Source organism: Rhinolophus ferrumequinum, chromosome 22 (assembly GCF_004115265.2).
Source record: "Rhinolophus ferrumequinum isolate MPI-CBG mRhiFer1 chromosome 22, mRhiFer1_v1.p, whole genome shotgun sequence".
Classification (NCBI taxonomy): domain Eukaryota; kingdom Metazoa; phylum Chordata; class Mammalia; order Chiroptera; family Rhinolophidae; genus Rhinolophus; species Rhinolophus ferrumequinum.
Genome location: NC_046305.1, coordinates 6,457,642 through 6,479,313, shown reverse-complemented (window position 1 = coordinate 6,479,313; position 21,672 = coordinate 6,457,642). Strand labels below are relative to the sequence as shown.

At 38.2% G+C, this 21,672-nt stretch overlaps 2 protein-coding genes across 9 annotated transcripts in view; one reads left to right on the top strand and one right to left on the bottom strand.

The window, feature by feature from the left end:
• FIRRM (FIGNL1 interacting regulator of recombination and mitosis) overlaps nt 1-18,755 on the bottom strand; it is a 36,336-nt gene extending 17,581 nt beyond the window's left edge. For 5 of the 6 annotated variants that reach the window (XR_004421525.1, XR_004421526.1, XM_033092334.1 and 2 more), the window contains exons 1-10: nt 18,516-18,755; nt 15,260-15,299; nt 14,056-14,144; nt 12,460-12,564; nt 11,828-11,968; nt 10,794-10,959; nt 9,007-9,091; nt 7,296-7,434; nt 2,592-2,672; nt 335-399 (exon numbers count right to left, since the gene is read on the bottom strand). Coding sequence is in view for 4 of the 6 variants with exons in the window: in XM_033092334.1 (XP_032948225.1) it covers nt 335-399; nt 2,592-2,672; nt 7,296-7,434; nt 9,007-9,091; nt 10,794-10,959; nt 11,828-11,968; nt 12,460-12,564; nt 14,056-14,144; nt 15,260-15,299; nt 18,516-18,731 (1,127 nt within the window). In the remaining 2 variants the exon portion in view is untranslated. Of the gene's footprint in view, nt 1-334; nt 400-2,591; nt 2,673-7,295; nt 7,435-9,006; nt 9,092-10,793; nt 10,960-11,827; nt 11,969-12,459; nt 12,565-14,055; nt 14,145-15,259; nt 15,300-18,515 lie in introns of those variants that run through there. The other variant, XM_033092337.1, reaches the window with a different exon arrangement.
• METTL18 (methyltransferase like 18) lies at nt 18,754-21,098 on the top strand. 3 transcript variants are annotated; one of them, XM_033092344.1, is made up of 2 exons: nt 18,754-18,879; nt 19,737-21,098. In XM_033092344.1, the coding sequence occupies exon 2, from the start codon at nt 19,946-19,948 to the stop codon at nt 21,062-21,064; it is 1,119 nt and encodes a 372-aa protein (XP_032948235.1). In that variant the 5' UTR covers nt 18,754-18,879; nt 19,737-19,945; the 3' UTR covers nt 21,065-21,098. The 3 variants fall into 3 exon arrangements, with proteins under 3 accessions (XP_032948235.1, XP_032948236.1, XP_032948234.1); XM_033092345.1 differs by having other exon boundaries at nt 18,789-18,916; XM_033092343.1 differs by having other exon boundaries at nt 18,820-18,958.
• The last annotated feature ends 574 nt before the right edge of the window (nt 21,099-21,672 follow it).

Genomic DNA, 21,672 nt, shown 5'->3' with positions numbered 1-21,672 from the left:
TAAAACTTAACAAAGATAAAAAAACAATATGCCAATAGAAAATATATACATGTATATATAACCTTTTTTTTTTTGCCTTTCATATTTATCACCATACTAACTATTCATCACTCAGGATAAGGTCCTAGTGAAGAATACAAAGGTAAGCAAAACTCACATGGAAGCTATATTTTAAAAGCTATCATCTCCAATTATTTTAAGCAAGCAAATAAAAGTTTACTAAAAAATTAAGAAAAATGACTCTAATGTTTTATTTTAAAGTGATATATACTTAATGGATGCCTGGTTCAAATGGCACTGTGGTATTTTAATAATCACATGCTATTCTTCTTACCTGTGTATCTGAAGATAAAGCTGGTGCAATGTACAGCAAGAATCAGAGAGGAAAGGAAGAAATTCCTAAAATAAAACAACTCTATTCATTCTTTGTATACAATGTACATTTCTAATAGACATCCCCTCACAAAGGCATGCAAAAAATTAAAATAAAATCCTGGATATGCCACATTACAAAAAAGAGCTCTTGCATGAAAGAGGCTAAGCATCTAAAACTTTGTTAAAACTATCACCAACATGACAGTTAGCAGCTACTACTGTGTACTGAGCACCTACTAAGTGCTCAGCAGACATGTAGCAAATGACTTTACATACTTTTAGTCCTCTCAAAAATCCTATGATGTATTATTATCCCCATTTCACAGAATAGAAAGCTGAAGCTAAGGTATCAAATAACTTGATCAAGTAACACAGCTGAAACCCAGCAAGCCTGGGCTTCAAGTACAGCTGTGACTGCTCCACCCATTATGGTTAAGCTATCTCTTAGAAAGTAAAATAAATAATTTTTATTGTCTTATAGGATATAGAAAAAAACTGATGCTTAACCTTTAAAAATTAAAAATTTCACTGATAGAAAAGAACTGATTTAAAAAGCCGTAACTAGAACTTCCAGTCAAAATGGAAGTGTAGGCAAGTGCTGTGCTCATGTCCTCCCACGACCATATCAAAATTACAACTAAATTATAGAACAACCATCATTGAGAACCACCTGAAGACCATCTGAACAGAAGTCCTGTAACTAAGAAAATAAAGAAGCTGCATGGAGACTAGTAGGAGGGGCAGAGATGCAGAACTACGTCCCACACCCATGGTGTGGCAGTTAAGAATCGGAAGGGAAATCGTAGCTGCAGAGGTTCCCCCTGAGGTAGGTAAAGACGTGGTACACATAAACAATGGAACATTACTCAGCCATAAAAAAGAGTGAAACCTGACCATTTACAATAACATGGATGGACCTAGAAGGTATTATGCTAAGTGAAATAAGTCTGACACAGAAACACAAATACCATACAATTTCACTTATATGTAGAATCTAAAAAACAAAATGAACAATCAAAATAGAAACAAACTCACAGAGACAGAGAACATTTGATGATTGCCAAATGGAAGGGGGTTGGGGAGCTGGGTGAAAGAGGTGCAGGGATTAAGAAGCACAAATTGGCAGTTATAGAAACAGTCAAGGGGATATAAAGTATAGCATAGGGAATACAGTCAATAATACTGTAATAACTATAGTGTCAGGTGGGTACTAGACTTATTCGGGTGATCACTTCATAAGTTATAAAAGTGTCTAATCACTATGTTATACACTGCAACTATTATTATATTGTATATCAAATGTAATTTTAAAAAATTAAAACAAAATTTTTTTTAATGACATAATTAGGGACAATTTTGCCTCCTACACACCAAGCAAATGTCAGATGGGTAAATATGCATCAAGTGTCATTGGTGCAGGGACATTCCCACCAGGTACCCGTGCCACTGAAATACACACTTTGCAAGCTGCAGGGAACCCACCGTTGGAGCCACCAAGCACAGTGAATGGCAGTTGCCCAAAGGACAAAGGCAGCCACCAAATCAGGTGGCAATGAGTGAGCAGTCAGGAGGTTCTGACTGTAATAAACAGTTATTGGAGACCCTTTTCTTCAAAAAGGACAAGATCAGAAGCTAATTAAAGTGGACAACAGTTTGGGTTGTTTTTTTTTTTTTTGTATCTATTACTAATGATGTTTCTTTCACTGGCTGCTAGAAGCATTCTCTGCTCATCTCAACAAATAATCTGGCTTGACAACTTATCCATTCTGTCCATATGTCTTCAACTATCACTGTTCTGATGACTCCTAACTATGTAGGTCTTCTTAAAATTATTCTACAATTTTAAAGGTTTGGAAAGTTCAACTTTAAAAACCTAATTTAGAAAAATGGTAGAAATAACTTATAAACAGTAGATGGAGGCAAGCGAATTAATTATCTTCTGAAAACTGACTTGTGCTTACAGAAATTTTATTTACATTGATATTACGTAATTTTTTCCAGATAATTGAATAAATAACAACGATGGCAGTAAGTTAAATGATACAACAGATGCTCAAATTTAACAATTAATGATGCTAAACCAAAAAAAAAAAAACGCTACAAATATACTCAACAAAATAACACCAAAAATTGTTTTTGACAAGAATGATAAAACAAGATAATTTATAATTTTTCTATAGATTTCACATTTATGTATTATAAAAAATAAGCCTTACCTTACTATAGTGCAAAAGAGAGTTGGCAAAGAAACGACACAATTTGAGTGTTTTCTGAAATAATCTGTAGTCAGCATTATCCTGTTTCAAAAAAGGAAATTAGCATTACAAAATATGAAATAAGGTGAACTTGTAAATTAGACAATATTGTCTAAAAAGATCTTTTTTTTTTTTTTTTTAAAGGAGAGCGCAGCTCACAGGGGCCCATATGGGGATCGAACTGGCAACCTTGGTGTTATTAGCACCACACTCTAACCAACTGAGCTAACTGGCCACCCTAAAAAGGTCTCTTAATAAACAGAGTATAAACATTTTCCGAGAAAATATAATTCTACTTTGAATTGTTAGGAGCAATACCAACAAACACCAAAAGACGATATTTAAAAAAGTAAACTCCACATTACTGAAAATAAATCTTAGTATGTAACAGTAAAAGGGGATCGTTCTCGGTTGATCTGAAAGAAATTTAAAAACCATACTCTTCTTTGCTTATGTGCAGATCAACAGACGGGCAAAAGAAAAAGGTCTTACTAACCAATAAAAGAATGATATATAAAACAGGCAAAAGACAGGAGAGAGAGTTCACAGAAAACACAAATTACGAGAAAACTATTATTGAAAAAAATCCTAGTTCTGTGTTTTGAGAGGGAGGAGAGGGCGACTTGATTAGCGAAGATTTAAACGACTGGTAAGAACCCAGAGTCGATGAGGAAGGAGGTGGGGTGACAAGCACTTTCTTTCTCCATTCGTGGCAGCATCAAACATTACACACTTTCCATTATCAAAAGATAAAGAGTTCAAATTCCTGCACCCAGTAGCAGTTCCACTTCTGGAAATATATCCCATAAAAATTTTAGCATAGGTAGGCAATGCAACATTTTTTACATAGTGAAAAGAGATGAATCAAGTATCCATCTACTGCAGAATGGTTAAATATATTCAAGGTATATGAATAAACTGCAATAGCATAGAGCTATTAAAAAGAATCAGGTAGAGAATGTCTTCATGACATAGTAAGCATGGAGATAAAGTGAAAAATCAACTTGCAAAACAATATGTATAATATAACCCTACTATTTTAAAATGTGTTGTGTGTTACCATTTGCTCCTTAATCTCTCAAGAACAAATCAAAACCTAGGGATATGGCTCTATCAGAGGAACGTAGGATTTCAGTCTCCATGTCGGACATGTGTGGAACGTGTGCATCACATGTGTAAACTGATGGAACCGTGGGTAGTGCCAAGAGAGCTACGTGCACCCAGGGAGGCAGAGACTACGGAGTCGCCGCCTGGACGGAAATCCCGGCCCCAGCACAACCAGTAGGTGACCCTGGGAAAGGTACTTAACATCTCTAGGGGGCTGCAACGTGGCTTAGGAGTATAACTAAGGAGACTCTGAAGTTTAAACTGTGTCTGACACTTAGGCAACTTAGCTCAGTAAACACTGGTTATGTCACCCAAGTGTGTAATACACATAATCCAGAGCTTTAAATTTAGTACCATAAAATTATGTCAAATAATTATGGTCTTTAATTTTGAGGATAATTTCATATGAAATAAACAGCTTAACTTTAATGTTAGTTGAAGTTAATGTTAGTTGCTGGATTTCTTCCCAACAGTAGAGCAAAACCTTAATTAAACCAATCAAAATGGAACTGGGTAACCCACTAATTAAACACGACCCTTCATTTTGATCTGTTAAAAATGTTTGCAAACAGTCAATTTTCCTCAGCAGAAACAGGTGAGATGAAAACTCACCTTCCTTTGATAATTATGTACATGAACTCTTCCAGTGCTGTGGAAATTTATAAGAACAGAGATTGAAGATGAATCTGCATTGATCCCGTAAGATACTCAATAAGAAATTTTTTTCAGCTTAGATGTCACATCACAAGGAACCTTCCCTGACTGCACGACTGGGTTTCTACCTTTACCCCCATGAGCCAACCACCAGTTCTCCACAGATCACATGATTCTATAATTTCCTGCTTATTTGTTTCCCAAGCTAGACTATAAGTTCTTGGGACAGAAAATGGGAATAACTTAGCACCTAGTACATTTTCTGGTACAGAACAAGCACTCTGGAAATACTCAGTAAATGGATCAATGGCGACACACAACTTATCATGTCCGCCTACTTTAAATTTTTCTTTCTTAATCCAGGGGAAAGAAATTATACAAGATTTGGTTGAAGACTCTAGTTTTACTTCATTACTAAATGGCATACCAATTAAATCAAGAGTTTTTATTTTGACATTTTCAAAAAGCAAGTGTACCACACAAATACGGTCCCATCTTGATTTACTCAACTGTTTAAAACAGAAAGTTTGCATCCCAGTGTCAACAAAGGAGGGGCGGGGGCATGAGCAAGACCATTTTTCAATGTTTCAAAATATTGAGTATCCATTCTTCCTTTCTTTCAATAAAAGAGAAATACTGATTAAAAACTAAATGCAGCAGGCAACAAATCTAAGTGTAAGCAACCGATATAAAAGTATGTTTATTTTCATAATACAAACTTCTATAAGCAACATATAAACAAAAGTAGGAATTACAGTGGAAATTAAATTTATATCAAAGAGCCTTACATATAAATTTCCCTATTTTTTATACAAAAACTAAATCATTGATGGGTGAAAAACTGCATGGTCAAGTCTAATACAATATTCTCATTTTGAAAGCATGTTCAAGACTTAACAGAGATAACAAATATCTTGTCAATTTAGCGGCTGTTATGACTATGATTGAACATGTCCCCCCAGAAAGACATGTTAAAGTCTTAACCCCTAATACCTCAGCATATGACTTTATTTGGAAATATGGTCATCGCAGATATAGTTAGTTAAAATGAGGTCATACTGGAGTAGGATGTGCCTTAATCCAATCAGCTGGTGTCTTATAAGGTGATGTGAAGACACAGAGAGAGGACCCCAAGTGATGACGAAGGCACACAGTGGCATCACACAGCTGCCAGCCAATGCCAGTGACACCAGAGCTGAGCAAAAGGCACAGAGCAGACTCTCCCCAGAGCCTTCAAGAGAACAAGGTCCTGCTGACACATTTACACTTCTAGCCTCCAGAACTATGGGCAAATCAATTTCTGTGGTTTTCAGCCACCTAGTTTGTGGTAATTTGCTATGGCAGCCCAGGAAATGAATACAGGAACTGGTATATCCATAAGCCTTCCATCAATAGCATACAACTCATTAAATCTAGTAGTTTTAGACAGTTTTGAAAACGCTACTTGGAAAACGTTAAGTTTGACTCCACAATAAATATCAATAGTGAACAACAGAGGGCGATGCTGATCAGAATTGAGAGGAAAGGATGGAGAAACTACACAGACCACCTGGAAGCTCCACTGCAGGCCATGGACAGTGAGTAGTGCTGCTCACGTGTATCACGCCCGATTTTCACAAAGAAAGAAAAACATGAAAATCTGCTTGGCACTGAGGGCTTGCCACATCTAGTCCTGCGCAGGAACTCGCCAGGTACCAGCTGGGGAGTCTATGGGGTCAGGACAAGCGAAAAGGAACCCGGGTGCAGAGGCTGGGGCCGAGAAGACAGATGTGTGGGATGACGGTGGGAAAGCGAACAGCCTTCCAGGCACTGCCACGGAGGAGCCAACCAAATGCCCGTCCTTTCAGCAAGGCCAGGGCAAATCAGGGAACCTGAAGGAAGAGGCACAGAAAACAAGGGGAAGAGAAGGAAGGGATGTAAGGGGAGGACAGGTAAGAGGAAAAGAAGAGAAGCAAGAAGAAAAAGGTAAGTGCCTTCCGAAAGCTACTGCTCACGGCCTTAGCGACGTCAGAACTCCTTTTCAGACTTCCACCCTCCGCTAGCGTCTGTCTTTCTAGATCACCCCTGCCCAGGAGTTGCCACCAGGGTTTCGGAACTGGCTGAGTTCTTATCCCTCCCTCCTTCCCCACAGAAGCCTGGTGGGGAGAACACTGGTGCAGAGGGATTCGTGTCAGCCTGCAGGTCTACAGCAGGACAAGCTGTGTTACTGCTATTCAGAAGAAATCGTTCATTTATTTTCCCGCTGCAATTATTATATATAACTGTTAGGTCCCAGGATTAGTAATCCTATAATTTACGGCTTTATAACTGTTAAGGGCTAGTCTGAGAACAAAAGGCACTCATGTATAACACTGTCATAGGAAAATGAACTACAGTTCCCAATAAGCATATTACAAACAAATACAATGTTTCATAAGTGGGATGCCAATTCAACACCATAACTTTTTAAAATCAAAATAAATGTAAATATATATCAATTTTAGAAGACTGATATACAGAGTTGTATATTGCCATTTCTGCGGATTGTACTGGTGAAGAAAGGTTGCTTGTGGCTACATCAAGACAATCTTAAATAAGTATAGGACAAAGGAATTTGATTTGTATTTTAGGGTAGAAAAGAATGAAAAAGGATTCTGAGGAGAATGCCTTGGCCAACCAGTTAGTATGTAAAGAGGAGGGGCAAGAAGACTCTAGAGAGAATGAGAGCAGACAGGAGTCTACTGCAATGTTCTAGGTGAAGTGATTAGGGGTGTGAATCATCTCACGGATTGAAAAACAAAAGAAAACAAATGAAACCAATTAAAACCCTTCCAGGTAAACTGATCCATAGAGTCAAATGGAATTCAGTAGAAATCTCAAAGGAAATAAGAGCCATTGTTCCAAGTGCTGTTAGACCATATTTACCTGGGTATCTGACTGGGTCACCTGCTCAGCGAACTGTAAACAAGATTGGAAGGAAACAAGAATGTTTTCACACAAGTTAGTGATTATATCTTTGTGTTTCAGCTGACTCTTTATAACTGATTGGTGCTTCAGACTCTGCCTACAGGAATAAAAAGAAAAGGATACAATCACCACAAGTAACACATCAAGTAACTTAGGACAATAAAAATATGACTTGAAGCAACATGTAAAAAAAATCACAATGCATACATACTAGACATGACATAATTAAGATGTACCAACTTTACTAATTTTTAATTCCTCCGTATAAAATATTAATTGAACTCTTACTATGGGCCAGTCACTCTGCTAGGCTCTGGGGATAGAGAGGGGAATAAAAAGACACTCTCTGTGCTGTCTGCATGGGAACTGTGGTCCAGCACGAGACAGAACGTCAATTAGTAATTAATATTGGCTGTGATAAAAGTCCAGGGTGTTGCCACAGAAAGATCTAATCTAACTTATAGGGTAAGGATATCAAAGAATGCTACCAGAAAGATGTGGCACTTCATCTGAGAACAAGGTGCAGAGGACGGACAGGGGAGGTGCGTCCCAGCAGACGGAACAGCCATGGAAAGGGGCGGGGACAGGAGTTTGGTATGTTTGAGGAACTAAGCAGGGAGAGGGCAGTGGAGACGGGCTGGTGAAGAGAGCACAGCCCAGAGACCAGGCTGCTACTCTTAGTAAAATGGGATGGATTTTAAGCTGTCAAGGGACATGATCTGATTTGCATTTTTAAGGTACCAGTCTGAGTGCTGCGTAGAACATGGACGGGGAGGGCTGAGTGCAAGGGGTTTGCTGACAATGGTGACACTGCTAAGTGGCTGGGAACCCACTACGTGCCACACAGTTCTAAGCACGTCACATCGATAAACTCCACTCACCACAACCCCACCAAAAGGTGCCACTGGAACTTCCCTCTCCTATTTTCCGATGAGCAAACTAAGGTTCACAGAAGTTCACCAAATTGCCCAAGGGGTAAGTTACTTCAGAATGGACACTAGCATGTGCAGCACAGCTCTGAAATGACACTTGTAACCACTGCTCTTTCGCTAGTGGGCAACCTAGTGACCTTGTGGTGCAAGAAAGGCACCGAAGACCTGACAGCATCACAGTGACCTTTAATGCTTTATGCGTGTGTGTCAGGCAGAGGTCTTACCATGTCTATACCTCACCTGTAGTCCTCCCGCACCTAAGGAGGTGATGGCACTACGGGCACTCTCCTGAGTAACCCCTCAGAATGCGCCAGGTAAAGGTACTTTACAAATGGAATGAACTTGAACAACTCAAAAGCATATATGAAGGGATTATATTCAGCTGTAACTGTAATTACTAATTTATCTAAGCCTGGAAATAGGATCCTTGATAGTCGGTTAAACAAACAGTAGCAGCAGGCAAGTGGTTAAGGTTTAGTCTGGCCACAGTCCATTATTTCAGAAGTAATAGCTATTTGGAACTTTATTATTATTATTTTAATTCTGGAGGCAGAGGTCCAGTCTGCTTTGGGAGCTACTCGTAGGCTCTCTGGATTATCAGACAGCAGGGCCAGTGAACACCATATACACCTACACAAAACGTTTTCAATGCAGTCTAAGAAAACTTATGACTAATTAAGATTTTGGATGTGGAAAATATATCACAAAAAGAAAAAACAAAAACAAAAAAAACTTACTTAATTATAAATTTCCAAGTATTGGCATGAAATGCATGGTCCATACTGGAAATAACAGAGCAGATATCCAACAATGAATGAATAACTACAAAGAAAGATAACAGAACTCTTAAAACATTCAAATGTCACAAATTTCTCCTGTATTTAAAAGTATCTACTGAACAATTTGACATTTGTTAAAACAGGTAATGCAATTTGAAAAAATGTGTCAAAATAATTAATAAATAAAGTGTAATACTTTTAAGGTTTTTATAAATTATGGAAATCAACTTCTGGAGTTTATATCTACCCTATGACCTGAATAAAACTAAAATGTTTAGCGGAATAAAGTTGTGCTCTAGTATAACTGAAATATTCTACAGATATAATTCTAACCTAAAATGACAAAACGAACCTAGGGAAAGAAAACCTAACAAGGAAGAATTAAGACTAATTTGCACAGTTCTCACATAAGCCTTCTACTCTGTCTGTGGTAGATTACTTGTAAAAATGGCCACAACTCCCCTTTCTGTGTCACTCTTGGGCAGCCCCTTCCACATGGACCCTGGCCTTGGCCATATGACTTGCTTTGACCAACAGGACAATAAGAAACGTCATGCAAGCGCAGACTTTGAAAAGTGCTTGTCTTTAGGGGCTTATCCTCTCCTGCTGCTTAGAAACTCTGCGGCCACCATCAGCTGACTGAGCCAGGGCCAGCCTGCTGGGTGACACGCTCCATAAGGCTGGTTCCGTGCTTCTGCTGCTTCCAAAACAGAGGGGAGTGTGGTCAGTGACCACATATCCACGCGTGAGCCACCTGCGCCACGTGGCCCAGAGAAAGCTTTCCCAGCGGGGCCCAGCCTGAACTGCTGACTCACAGAATCATAAAGAAAGAAGACAGTAGTTACTCTAATCGCATAGGTTTGGGGGTGGTTACAGAGCAAAGGGTACCTCATACACTGCACAAAATCAATTTACTCGCTTTGTACTGAAGTTATGAATGCAATCTTTGCCCTCATACATTAGAGTATTGCTTTTCAAACTGTGAGTCATAACCCTTAGCTAGTGATGTCAATTCTTCAAGAATTACATAGAATATAACAGTTTACCACACGTAAAACGGATATTATTTCACATATACTAAATAGACGTGTGTGTATACAAAGGATGCCAAAAAAAGTATACACATTTTAAGAAAGGAAAAAACTGTATAAAAACTATAATACTCAATATATACCAATAACAAAAGATGAAGTCACGTTTGACTTCTACAATTACAAGAGGTGCTCAAGGCGGTTATCCATTAGCATCCAGACACTTCTGATTATGGAGAATTACTGCTTGAGCATAGATAACATCTCTTAAAATGTGTGTACATTTTTTTGGCACCCCCGGAATATACACACACGTTCACAATCATACACATGCATATGTAATTATATGTGTTATGAGAAGGAATGAAAACTGCATTTCTTACTATGAATTATAGTTTAAAAACTCTTAAAGCTACTGCCTCTGAATCTGAACTACTTTAGAGGGTGTAAAGTTGCATATCTTTCCTTGTTAATCATTGTAGGTAAATTATCTACTATGAACATTAACTGAATATACAGATCGAACGGTAAGGCATCAAATTTTAAATTCTAAAATTTAAAAGATGAAAAATTTATCTGGTAGGATTTACTTTTTATGCATAATGAGTATAATATCATGAATCATTAAAAACAATGTTGAGTTCAATACTTTTAACTGATATACAATGTAGTCAACACATGTCATAGACTAAGTAGCAAGTTTTCTTCACTCACCCATTACCATATTCAAAATGTCATCATTCTCATCTACTAAAGGGTCCATGCAGACCATACCCAGCAGTTCCATTAGCTGTTTTTGAAGAGAATAGGCCTCCTTGAAAAGAGCCTGGAGAAGGTCTGAAACGATGTGTAAGTGCCCAGAATACACAGATTCACTATTCTGCTCACAAATAAATAAAAATGAGAGAAAAAGCAAATCATAAAAAGCTCAAAAGCCAAGTTTACTTTAATTCATACTATTAGAGATTATATATTGAATGTAGTGCACTAAATCACATATTCATTCATTAAACAAATGTTTAGTGAACATCTATTATATACAATGTACTTCAAGAAATGCAAGCATGCAAATGATTTCTGACTCTCAAGACCTTGCAAATATGGAACTAAGAGGGCGATATATAACATCAAGTCAGGTGAATGACATTTTAGCGCCCTTTCACCAAGAGAAGCAATTTTCATTCACCCAATAAATAGCAGGATCAAAGCTGTCTGTTACCCGCAAATCCTAGGCCAGCTTTTGTGCCATAAGCTGCCTCAGGAATGCAGAGATGAACTAAATAAGGGTTCAAGTCCCTTTATAGGCACCTAATTATTAAGGAATTCATCTGATTCACCAATGCCGTGACAGAACTATTTCGGGATCCCTGTGACTCGACACAAATCCATATCACTTCTTTCTTTATAGTCAGGAGACAAGATCAAACAAACAAAAGCCCAATGTTTACCACTTCCTTATAACCACTTATTTAAAAATATTTACATACATGCTCTTAGTTCTATGGCAAAGTCTATTCCAGTAACACAGGCTAAATGTACAATCTTTTGATTTTGTTTTTTAAGGAGGGCGCAGCTCACAGTGGCCCATGTGGGGATTGAGCCATAAACCGTGGTGTTATCAGCACCGCAGTCTAACCAAATGAGCTACCCAGCCGTCCCTAAAATGTAAAATCTTAGATACAGTTTTACTCAGCTCCTTTGCCCATGGATTCCAGGCCATTTAAAGGGTGCTTAGACCCATTACTCACCTTACAATGTTCAAAGGTACTTTTGATGACATGCAGGACTGAGGAGGGGAGACTATGAATATTTTCTAGAATGATGGATTCCTGTGTGGCACAGACATGCTGAACACATCCTGTAAGAGCTCCCACAACCTGCACTATTGTCTGTAAAAAAGGAAAGAAGTTCCATTCAGAATACATGTTTGGTACACCTAAAAAGTGTCAGATAGTATTTGGGGGCTAGGGATACAGCAGTGGACGAAATGGACGCCCTGTTCCTACTTTCACAGAACTTCAGTCTATCAGAAGTACGAATATTGGAGCAACTGGTTAGCCATTGGTTAAAAAAAAAGTTGGAATCCTAACACACATATCAAGGAATATATATGGAAGGCATTGACATATGCTGTGAAGTTACAGGTAAGGCATACTATCTCAATTACTTGTCTTCCTTTAAGAGTTTTCATGTTTATTCTACATGAAACGGTGTAACAAATTCAGAATTTATGTTTCTGCATCCTTCTCTGTAATTCTATAAACTTAATTCTAGCATTGGGCCACTACATAAAGAACACAAGGCTAATTAACATCAGTACTAAAATTCTTACACTCGTTAAGCTCCCTCTCTCTCTCCTGTACTAATACATTCGACTTACTTGTAAAATATTCCTTAGAGTGGTCTGGATTTCTAAGTTTTGGCTTGATAGTTCTCTGGCTTGACTGGTTAACTCATACATCATGTCATCAAATAGTTTCACAGTCTAAAAACAAAGCAGCTTATAAATAGGAATAATATGAACAGAAATCACTAGAATCAAAATATAATATAAATAGAAATTACTAGAAAAGGAAAGATATCTTCTAAAAAAATCAGATGATTTTTACTTTGCATAGTGACACCCTTGGGATATCATTGTCTAGCTTAACAATTTCACCTACAAAGTTTTAAATGTATATATATATATATATAATATATGTTCATATATTATATATATAGTAATTCTACAATACAATCTCTTAAAAAAATAAGGCCTCAGACAGAAATGGAAGTATTTTCCATTTTGTGGTTGAAATCTATTTAATACCATCAATCAAAAAAAATCATTCAAAAAAAAAATCATTCAAAGTTCATTTTTTGGTGACGTAACAAACCTAAGTGCTTAATAAAAGATGACCGTCATAATAAAAAATGATGGTTTTCACCAATCAACATCCAGATGGACAATTACAAGGGTAATTTCTGGTAGTGGAAATGAATTTGTGCTGAATCGCCTATTCACTTCTATCCTAACCGGTTCCCCTTTTCAACCAACTCAAAATACAGTTCCTGGGTTAGAGGCATAGTATGTGACCTCAGAACTAAGTTTCTTTTGTGAAAAGTTAGCCACCTTAAGATCTTAATACCAGGATCTTTCTAAACACTTGAAATATTGGTAGAATAAGCAGAGTCAACAACACAAGGCAATTATGGACGATATTGTTTCCCACAGGCCTGCTGTTTTTATCTATACAGCACCTGGACCTTTTTCTGGGGTCAAGAACAAATTCTAAGAAACTTTTCAGATAGAGCATAATCAAGTAAATATAAAATGAATTCTGATGATTATCTGCTCCAAAGCTAAACTTAGAAGAAATCCATGCCAATAAGAGAATAAGTTATCATAAATTGTTTCATTTTGGCACTGAAGTACCATTACTTCTCTCAATCAAAAAAAAAAAAAAAAGACTGCTTTTCAGAGAAAAAGTATTCTATATATCTAAAAAGTAAAAATGTAGTCTGTAAATGTAATATTTTGCATTATTATTTGAGTTTTATCAATATTCCAGCCTGTTTTATTCTAAGACTTCTTTAGTACATCTTGGGTCCATATTTCCAGACAATGTAACTTAACAATTATTAATAAACTATATAGAGAAGACACAACAAAGGGACTTGCTAACTTTATCACCCATCCCAAATTTTCATTTAATATGTTTAAAATACAAGAGTACCTAAAATTAACCAGAAATAATTTAAATTCAATTAGTAAAGGATGCATATACTATCTGAAAATGTAAGTTTTTAATCACCTAATGATTACTCTTACACCACCATATTCTTAGCATGAGATCTATTTTTTACTACTTTATTTGTATTTCAAATATGTTTGACACATTAAAAAAAAAACACCATAATTAAGAATGATCTAAAATTAAAGTTAGATTTTAACAGCCTTTAGAACCTGTACATTAAGATAATAATAGCACTATACCTTTGGCAGCACTTGGGAAAAGAAAGTCTGTTCCAATGTCAGGTGGTTCATATGAGGTAAAAACATTTCTACGATAATTTTCAGAATTTCTATAAAGGAAAATGATAACACATTTTGTAGGAATATTAAGTCATGCCAGCCAACAAGGTCACTGCTCTTTCCAAATGTGAGAACGTGTAAGCACCACCAACACAAAGCATTGCGCAATGTCAAACGCTATATTCTATGTAGAGAAACTATTAAGTAACTGAAATAACAGCAGCAAAATGGGAAATATGTCCAGCGATTGATGACCAGTTAAGGGGTGCAGGTACATTTACTGAATAGGATCTGTGCTCATTGAAATGATTATTAAAGATTATTTAAAACCATGAAAAAAGGTTCACAGAACTTTACGGTTAAACAAAAAAGGTCCCCAAATAGTATCCCAATTTTAATAAATATAAACATGAACATACAAAAAATAACAGTCTGGCAGGAATACAGAGAAATGAGGTGAGAATGTTCATTATAAAACCTTAACCATTTCAGATCAATGGATGTTTTATTTTCGGGTTTTTCTGCATGTTTTACATTTTTTATAATGAATATGTGTAATTCATACTCAGGATAAAAAAATTCTATTACTTAAAAATAATTAGACCCCCAACAAGCAACACAGATTCAAAATTATAAACAAACATACCACAACCAAGTGGAACATAAATAGAATGAGCTAACGCAAACGGTGCGTGAACTCTACAGTCTAAACTCCACCTCCTCTACTACGTAATTCACATCAAGTAAGAGCAAAAAAGACAAAGTCAGAAAGTCAACTTTTTCCAAATGACAGACTTGTCACCACCTAAACAATCAGCTTTTTGCAACCTAGGAAGTATTTTCTAAATGATACTAAACATGCTAGAGGCTGAAGCTTAAGTAGCTACAAATGACATCTTATACAGGTGCAACCACCGTTTAACAACTAGTATTGTGCTCACACATACATTATTAAACAGAACACGTTTGTTATCTATCGAAAATGGAATTTAAAACTTCAAGTAATTAGAAGGAACTAGGGCATTTTAAGTAACTGAAGGTTGCAGAGGCTGTAACACTATGATCGGAAAAGATTCGATTTGAAGTGACCAGGAAACTATTGAAAGAAGCCTGACTGAGGCCTTAATGGCAGCAAAGTAAATCAGACAATTAACATTTTACTTACGGATATGCTCGATCCAATTGTCGGAATGTTGATACATGGAGTAAAACGATTAAGGAAGATACTGGTATCCCAGTAATAGGATATTCACTGGTGAGAATAACTTTAAAAAAGGATCCTTCTTGAAGTTTAAACAATGATCCATAAGAGATTGTAATTAGACTCAAATTACTGGCTTTATTTTGCTTTTAAAAAGTTAATGTTTATTAGGTAAACAAACAATATTATGAAAAGACTTTAAGGAAATATTTTCAAAATTGCTCAGGGACAAACATGCCTTTTGAAGCTAATGTGTAATCATGAAACATTGTAAACAGATGAGAAATCTGCTATAATCAGCCTTGGATTTCTGGGCTGTAGGAAATCCAGGAAAGCAATGTCTCCCTCCTCCACATTTCTATGGTACTTTACCTGTACCCATCCTAAGCCACTCACCACTTTCTATCTTTTCACATTACCTGCATACCGTTCTAACCAACCCTATCAGACTAAAACTCTTCTGCACATAGCAGGAGCTTACAAAATATGTTGACAATAAATTTCCTAACAGTAATCACATTATACACTACCGTATTTCCCCGAAAATAAGACCGGGTCTTATATTAATTTTTGCTCCAAAAGACGCATTAGGGCATATTTTCAGGGGATGTCTTATTTTTTCATGTACAACAATCTACATTTATTCAAATACAGTCATGTCATCTTCTTCTGGAACATTATCATAACGTATTAAATGTGTCCATCTAGCTGACAATCTTAACTGGGGCTTATTTTCACGGAAACACGGTATATGTCTGTATGCCATCAGGAATTGTTAGAAATGGTATACTGTAAAAACAGTGTAAGAATCATTAAAGAATGTGTCAACAAGAAAAACGAATAACCCATAACCCCATTCACACTAATAAGAACTGATTTTTCTTCTGAAATCTTAGTGTTGCATATATACTTTTTGCAGCAGCATTCAAAACGCGATATAGTCATTAACTTATTTGAGTCTGGCAGAATTTGCCTTATGGAAAAATTTCAGCAAAGGCCAAAAAATTCTAGCCTCTTCCAAAATTATAACATAAATTATGATTATGAAGACATGTAAGGACTGGAAAATAATAGGTAAAATGCAACACATGAAAAGAATTACATTTCAGTGAAGGGACTGTGGGTTTATTGCAAACTTTAATTTGTTGAAAAATGTTGAAGATAAAATACTACTAAATGCTAAAAAGAAAACTCGCTTGATGAGACTTCCAGGCATTTTAAAAACACACTTTTCTCAGCCCTTTATTCAATGCTTAGTATGTGCCAGGCACTGTTCTAGGTGCTGGGGTAACTAGACTGAACTTTACAGTGTTGTGAGGCAGTGAAAAATGACCAAAGCAAACAAGTTCTATTAATGATAAAGTACTCTTTAGGAACATGAGCAGGGCAACGTGACAGAAGTGTTACAGACTGGGTTTGGGGGGAACTACCTAAAACTGAGGGCTCTGAAAAGGGCCAGCTGCGGTGACATGAGCCAAGACCTGCATAATGAGCTGTACAAAAGGCTGGGAGGAGAACAAAGTAGGCTGAGGGATCAGCAAGCATGAAGACGTGGAGGCCGGTGAGCTTGTCTTTGTGGATGGAGTGTTGTGAGCTAGGTGGGAGAAGAGACCAAGGCTTGGACCACAGGAAGCTTGAAGGTACGTTTAAATTTTACTCCTCATTTGATAAGGAGCCACTGGGGGGTGGTTCAAAAAGGAAGCGACATGGTCTGTTTTTCACTCTGAACTTTATTTGGAGAATGGATTTTAAGAGAACATGAATAGAAACAAGGAAACTATTAACAGACCAGATGAGAGGTGACAGGGGTTTGGAATATAGTAACAAGTGGGGATGAAGGTAAGTGGATGGATTCAAGATAAAGCTTGCAGTCAGATACAACAGATTTGGCTGATTGTATGAGAGAGAGAGAGAGAGAGAGAGAGAGAGAGAGAGAGAGAGAGAGAGAGAGAGAGAGAGAGAGAGAGAGAGAGAGAGGATTCTATCAAGTGTGGCTTGTGAAACCATTTATTTAGATGAAGAAATTGGGGAAAGAATAGGTTTGGATTGTTTCGAAAGTTAACTTGAGATGCAAAACGAGATGGGAAAGTTGACTTCCAATTACTGAGGTCCCCCTATAAGTCTGAGGGGAAGAAGAGGAACCATGTTCTTTACCTTTGTTCCCCCAAAACCTACCACCCTGCCTGATACATAATAGGGACCCAGTAAATGTTTTTGAAGATCGCTATTTTGTGTCCCAAGTCAAAACCTTTGAGGACGGCAATTCCATATCTGCACAAGGACTGAAAAAACAGCTTTGGTACCTAGTGGGTTTTTGCTAATGCCTATGTAAATGATTTATGTGATGATAACATTTGTTTTAGGCTTTAACTGTAAAAATTATTTGTGCAGTGTTGAGACTTTCTCAAGGGAAGGTCATTTTTTTTCCTTTAAGTGTAGTTTTATGTAGAAGGTGAGCTCAAAGACGTAAAAAAAAAAAAAAAAAAAACAAAACCACAAAACACCTTTTAACGTGAAAGGCTGGGACTCCAGGCACATTTACAGCCACAAGGGCACCAGACCACTAGAGAATGGTCTGCAGCGGGACAACAGAGGCATTAGCTCAAGCCCAGAGACGGAACCAAGAGCAAAAGTTAGTAACTCCTAAGCAGCAATAAAGGGAAAAGAAAGGGTAGGAGAACATTTTTAACATCTTTCAGACTTGGCACATGGTGGAAATGCGTCCTTTAATTTATCTGCACAATACTGGGGACGGTATGACTCATATCCACCACCCACATTAGAGAGGCTGATAGCTCGGAGGGTCTCCCTCTCTCTACCTCACCCAGCTCTTACGGCTCAGGTCTGAGCCCTCGCCTCCCCCGCTCTGCCCGTGCAAAAGTACTGACACTTAATTGCCGGTAACGAGTACAGAAAAACTGAAAGGCACAGAGGAATGCAAGAAAACGCCGCATCCAGTGCCAATCATGGGGCAGAACGCCTCTGGGACCCTTGCGGTGCCCGAGCCAGGCAGGGCTTGGACCTCGGCACCCACGGTTCCCGCTCGCCCTCCATCCCTTCGCTCGTCTACCTGGCTCACCAATAAAGAAAGGAGAGGGTTCAGGCCGCAGGACTACGACACGGCCCGGCGGTGGGGGTGGCGAGGCCGAGGAAGAAAAGTGAGAGACCCGCCACACACCCCCTCGCTAGAAGCAAGTAAGTGACAGTCCGTGAAGGATATGAGGAGCCGCGGCAGGACGGACGGCAGCTCCCGGCGGCACAGCTCCTCCGACCAGCTACTTAACTCCTCCAGGGGAACCGCGCTCGCCGGGACGGCGCGTTCCTGAGACATGCTTTCGCCCCGGAGTTCAGCTTCAAAACAGTCCCGCCACAGCCACAACCGGAAACGCCACTGTCCCGGCAGGCTTTGCGAGCTCCCCGCCGGCGTCCAAACCATAGAGAGAAAGCGGGCTGCGTTCCTCGGTGAGCGCGGGCCCCACGCGCCTGGGGAAAGCCAGGCATGTCTGGCCCCTGGAGGACTCGACTCGCTGGTGCGCGCTCTCTGTCCGGAGGATCGGGCGTGTGACCTCGGGTTTCCCAGCGCGGTGAGCTCGGAACTTGCAGGGCTGCGAGCATCCCTAGGTTTGGACCGCTGTAAACGTTACAGTGAGGCGCTTTGGGGAGGTGAGGGCCAGTCCCCCGATTTGCTACCTCCGTCCCAGGGGGCTTTGAGTTTGCACATCTGGGGTCGGGTTTGAGCTGCTGCCGGAAATGACTCCAGGGTCCGCATCGCGGTGGGACAGGTTCCTATCCACCTAACTGTGTGACCCTACTTTGTACATCTTGTGTAATGGGAATAAAGACCCCAGCGGCCAGATTTGCCTAGCACGTTAGATAAAAAGAAGAGTCTCAAAAAAAGTTGCTTCCGCTTTCTACGGCCTCTCCAATCGGCTCCGTGCCCTTAGTTTGTGTTTGCTCTGCCACCAAACCAAACTTCACTAATTACTCCAAAATTTACCCCACTCCCATACGCGTAGGGCTGCTGGTCTCCAAGTGTAGTGAGGTCATTTGGATGCGCTTACACCAAAGCTTATCCATGCACATTTTTATAGGGCTATTCATTTACCAAAATAAAATCTTGAACTCCTGTTACTTGAAGTGACAGGTGACAGACACACACTAGCTAGGCTTGTCATTTCCTGCCCGAAAATTTTGGACTTGATGTTTTTTCTAGTTGTTGCTGCTGCTGTGCTTTTATTTGGTTTTAAGCTTTATTCACTTCTCCGACTTTTGAACTCTGAAGCGTGTGTGTGTTTTTTCCAAAACTCTTTATCTCCCGCTCCCTAACAGCTTTTATAGAAAAAGCGGCTGTAAGGGGGGGAGGGATTGTCCTGTTTAATACTACATTTTAAGGACATGTGTCATTTTGCATTTTAATAACAATTTTCTTTTTTTTCTCCAGAGCTAAATTGAAGGAAAAGCAAAGGCCTCTAAAAAGTCATTTGAAAACATCTGTAAATATTTGTAACTGTGTATAAAAACCTAAAGAAAAATTGACCAGAATGAAACTACTTGAATAATTGACACAGCTGTATGTGTGTGTCATCGATTCTATCTAGAAGCTGAGGAATCTTCCTTTGAATTTAAGGATTGTATACATTGAATGAGAGGATGACCTTTCAATTTAATTTTACGATAGAAGACGGTCTGGAAAATGAATTAACACCCCTTGGAGGTGGAGTTTTGACCCTGAATTCCTCAAAAGAGTCTTCAGTCTCAGAACATCAAAAAGGTAAACACGGGGACAAAAACTGTACTCCAGAACATTCTGACTTGCCTCAGGATCCCTTGTGGGAACACAAGTCAGCGGGAAATGCAGCTCCCTCTCAACACACAGATAACTCACTCGATACAGCTAACAGTTCAAGTAACTCGGAGCCTCACGAAAAACAGCCTTGCCTGAGAGTTGCCAAAGAGCATGCGATGCCTAAAGATTTAAAGAAAGTGTTAGAAAATAAAGTCATAGAAACATTACCAGGTCTCCAGCATAACATATCAGTAGTGAAAACCATATTGTTGAAAGAGAACTTCCCTGGAGAAAACATAGTTGCAAGAAGCTTTTCTTCTCACTCTGATCTGATTCCCGGTGTTTATGAAGGAGGCTTAAAAATCTGGGAATGTACCTTTGATCTCCTGGCGTATTTCACAAAGGCCAAACTGAAATTTGCTGGGAAAAAAGTTTTGGATCTTGGCTGTGGATCAGGGTTGCTCGGTATACTTGCACTCAAGGGAGGGGCCAAAGAAATTCATTTTCAAGATTATAACAGTATGGTGATTGATGAAGTAACCTTACCTAATGTAGTAGCCAACTCCACGTTGGAAGATGAAGAAAATGATGGAAGCGAACCAGATGTGAAAAGATACAGGAGATCAAAAGTAGCACAAGAAATCTATAAATGCCGGTTCTTTTCTGGAGAGTGGTCTGAGTTTTGTAAGGTTATACTAAGCAATGAAAAACGGTTCGAAAAATATGATCTCATTCTTACCTCAGAAACTATTTACAACACAGATTATTATGGTACTTTGCACCAAACATTCCTTAGATTGTTAGATAAAAATGGGCGGGTGCTTTTGGCCAGCAAAGCACATTATTTTGGTGTAGGTGGAGGTATTCATCTCTTTCAGAAGTTTATAGAAGAGAAGAATGTATTTGAGACTAGAACAATTGAAATAATTGATGAAGGACTAAAACGATTCCTAATTGAATTGACTTTCAAGTGCCCTGGTTGATGTCTACTGAGTGTCCTACGTGAAATAAACAGAATAACTAAAGACTTATTATGAATGTTTAATTTCTGCCTTGCTATTTTATTCTGAATTTAGTATTAAATGAAATATGATATTTTCTGGACATCTGTTAACTAGGCACTTTGTATAGTATCTTGCTTAATATTTATAACCTTATGAGGTATATATCATCCCTATTTTAATAATGATCATAAGAGCTAACCGTTTTCAGCATTTATTGTATGTAGGGCCAAGAGCTTTACCTATACTAACATTTAATATTCATAATAGCCCAGAATTAGCTTATAGTTACTATCTCCATTTTATAAAGAAATTGAGACTCAAGTAACTTGATTCCAATCATTTCTCACCTCGAACCAGAATCTGAACTGAAGTCTAATTAAAAGCTTTATTTACTCTTCTCACCATCTTGCTGGTCTTAACCTTACCAATGCCTGTTTTTCATTGCAAATGTTTCTTAGCACCCTTTTATTATTCTGAAATGAAAGTCATAGTTAAGTTACAGACATCATTAAAAATTACATAAATCCCTAATGTATATATAATCCTATATATCATATATGATTTCAACATGAAAAAAGTCATTTATA

Coding starts and splice junctions, on each gene's coding strand:
- METTL18 (XM_033092344.1), top strand. CDS start 19,946: ATGACCTTTCAATTTAATTTTACGATAGAAGACGGTCTGGAAAATGAA.